The sequence below is a fragment of the Athene cunicularia genome (assembly GCF_003259725.1).
Source record: "Athene cunicularia isolate RWA chromosome 18 unlocalized genomic scaffold, athCun1 chr18_part1, whole genome shotgun sequence".
Taxonomy (NCBI): Eukaryota; Metazoa; Chordata; class Aves; order Strigiformes; family Strigidae; genus Athene; species Athene cunicularia.
The window spans coordinates 12,467,854-12,470,887 of record NW_020799123.1 but is presented as its reverse complement, the minus strand read 5'-3'; the positions used below and the strand labels follow the sequence as shown (position 1 = coordinate 12,470,887).

General features: G+C 55.5%; 1 protein-coding gene across 1 annotated transcript in view; it reads right to left on the bottom strand.

The window, feature by feature from the left end:
* Positions 1 to 65: 65 nt before the first annotated feature.
* NPLOC4 (NPL4 homolog, ubiquitin recognition factor) overlaps positions 66 to 3,034 on the bottom strand; it is a 23,416-nt gene continuing 20,447 nt past the window's right edge. Inside the window, exons 13-14 of the mRNA XM_026861312.1 lie at positions 2,058 to 2,129; positions 66 to 326 (exon numbers count right to left, since the gene is read on the bottom strand). Coding sequence (XP_026717113.1) covers positions 213 to 326; positions 2,058 to 2,129 — 186 coding nt within the window. The 3' untranslated portion in view covers positions 66 to 212. The remainder of the gene's footprint in view (positions 327 to 2,057; positions 2,130 to 3,034) is intronic.

Genomic DNA, 3,034 nt, shown 5'->3' with positions numbered 1-3,034 from the left:
TGCCCCTCTCCAACTTCTCGGGTGGTGTCTGGGAGGCGCCAGCCCCGCTGCCCGTCGGCGTCCAGCCGCCTCATCGGCATGCAGACGCTGGGAGAGGGTTTGGCAAGCGCCGGGCTGAACGGCCAAGGGGTGATTTAAGGGCACGGCTGCAGCCGTCCCTTGGCAGATACGGTGTGAGAGAGACGGGTCGTCTGCGTTAAACCGCAGCTTTGTTAGGAATCACTCCTTACCTGAGTTTCTCCCAGCACATCACGGTTCTCGATGGGGAATGGATTTTGAGAAATAGAAAAAGTGTAGACTGGATCCTTAGGGAAAGTTGTAGTAATCTAAAAATCCAAGAAAGGGCGATCAGAGAGCTGCCAGCAGGAGAGGCAAGCGGGATGCGGGAAGCAAAGCTGCTGCGAGCAGCCACGGCTCCGCGACAGAGCTCAGCCCCGGCCGGGATCTGCTGACGGCTTTTAACGTTTCGACTGATCTTCCAACCAGCACAGCCCTTGGCTCCTGCCAGTCGTTTCTGACCGAAGCGGGAAGGAGATGTCCCGAGCTGGGCCCCGGCGAGCACAGCGCGACGCCGTGGAGATCACCCCTCTCTGCAAAGGGGGGTGTCGCCTTAACGCTGAGGGGTGACGGGGAAGAGCACAGTCCCTGCGTCCGGCCGTGGGGTGGCCAGGGGACTGTGCTGCTCCATTCAGGGCTAGAACAGGTGCCAAAACCCCCCCTTTGTGCCTCCCTGAACGGTCAGCCCGTGCTCTGGGGTGCAGCCCTGCCTCCTCCCTGCACCCTGTGCCAGGGAGGGGGAACGCAACATCGCACCCACGTTAATGAGCTCAGAGACGAGCGTTTGGGCCAGCTCCTAACGGTTAAACACTGTCCTGATTCTGGGGACTTTAAAGTTTTGGTGTCATTTACAGACTGCTGGGCCCCAGCGGCAAGGTCCTTTGTAAGCAGAGATGCAGAAATACCTGCCAGGACGGTTTTAACTGGAATAATGCCTTTGTTGGTTGTTGGTTGTTTTTTTTTTTTAGGAAAAAAAGAGACAAAACAAGATGCTTCAGAAATGCAGCTTTCCAGACTGCTCCTAAATGCCTGTTCCCTCAATCTGCTTTCATCTTAATTACACCCCAGGTAGCCCAGAAGCAGATGCCTTTACTACTCGAGTAATAAATACGCTCCAGCGCTGCCGCCTGGCACAGGGTGTCTGAGGGCTCCGCACAATGGGCCCGTTGTTCCGAACACGACGGTTCTCTGGGCGAGTCGCACGCCCCGGCCTCAGCGCGAGGGCTGCTCTGAGAAGTGATACACCCAGCAGATCATCAACGGGGAGGAAGGACGAGCCAGGGGGAAGCCTCGGGGCTGCCAACTTCCCTGCACCCGCGGGACACTGCCTGTGCCAGGGGCAGCTGGACCAAAGCAGTTGCTCCGGGTGGATTTAATCGTTCTTGGCATCACCTCTTCACTCCAGCAATATCATCTGTCATCCGAATTATTTCCTTTCCTGCCTTCCACGCCGTAACAGTTTCCGTTCAAGCCGAAGGGCAGAGCTGTGCCCCAGCGCCTGGCAGCGCTTGCTCACGGGCAGGCAGCAGCCCTGCTCCAGCCAAGCTGTGAACTCCCTCCCCCAAGAAAAGGCGTTTCTGTCCAACCAGTGTCTGCTGAGTCACTAAAAGGAGATGGATTCTTAATTGCTGCTAAGAGAGAGACAACTGGAGCTTTCTAATTAGCTCCCCGTGAGGCAGTGCCCGGCACACGGATCTGTGGGGCTGGCTGCTTCCCCGCCTGCGTGGCTACGGGCCAGTTTGGAGCAGGGGAAGGGCACCAGGCAGTGCCCTCCCCGGGGGGGGCAAGCACGCTCCCAGCAACACCCCGATCCCCAGCAGTCCTGCAACCACCCCAGAGCGCCCCGGCCCCTCGGTGCTAGAAACGCCGAGGGGAAAGGAGAAAGAAGGAAAATCTGTCTTGTGAATCGCCTCCCGTGGGAATTTTAGAGGTGGGTTAAAGAACTTCACTCCGCCCCGACTTACTCCTGCTGAAAGCAAACAAGTGCAGCGACTACTTACATCTATGATTAGGTACTCGACCGGCAGCGGGCGAGCCAGCTGTGTGATCTCGTTGCCAAACTTGTCTATATCCTGAAAGAAGAAGAGTCTTATTATTCCTCAGCATGGAGTGGGGGTGAAGCCCGAGAGATCCTGCCCCGGGGGAGCAGGGCGTGGGGATCCTTCGCTCTGGCAGATCTGGGTGTAGAGACGAACCTGCAGGTACGTGGCTGGGTGCTGCCCAACTCCCCGCAGCTCCTCGGGGCTAGAGATCTCTCTCACTCCACAAGCCAGAACCTCTGTTTCCTCGTGAGCCAAGGGAGTGCGTGGTCACAAACCACCTTTACCTCCGTCATCGCCACGGCAGAGGAGCCTGGCGCTATTTAAGGAGCGTGAACGCTGTTTAAGAAGCAGTACAGTCTCAGAAGGGAGGGACAGCACCACGGCTGCTTTCTCAGCCAAGGCAAAACCAGCCACGAGTCTCTCACCCAACTCTCACCCGGGAATTTGAAATCCAGGCGCTTTCTCATACCTGGACCTGAAGAGCAGCATATCACAATGCATAAACTTGTTTTGCTTTGCCAGACGAATTGAACGTAAAGTTTAATTATGGAGAAAAACGGCCAGCATATGTTCATTAATCATAAAATGACAATTAGACGTGATTTATGTCAAACATGCCGAGTTCAAACACAGCTTCAGAAATAAATTCATGAGAACTGACACTTTTCATTAAAGATTCTGTAAGAGGGGGTTGTATTTTCTACCTAAATCATCACTTAACATGTTATAAATCATTCATTGAGCCCCATATAAATCATATGCCCATAATTTCCAATCAGGGACCTTACATTAAAGTTTACGTTCACTGAGCTCTCAGAAGTCCCAGAGGCTGGAGGCAGACCCAGAGCTGCCACAGGCCGTCACCCCGACACCTCGGTGTGGCTTTGGGGGGGGCCTCAGCGAGAGGCCATGACCCCCACCCCTCCAGCAGGCCC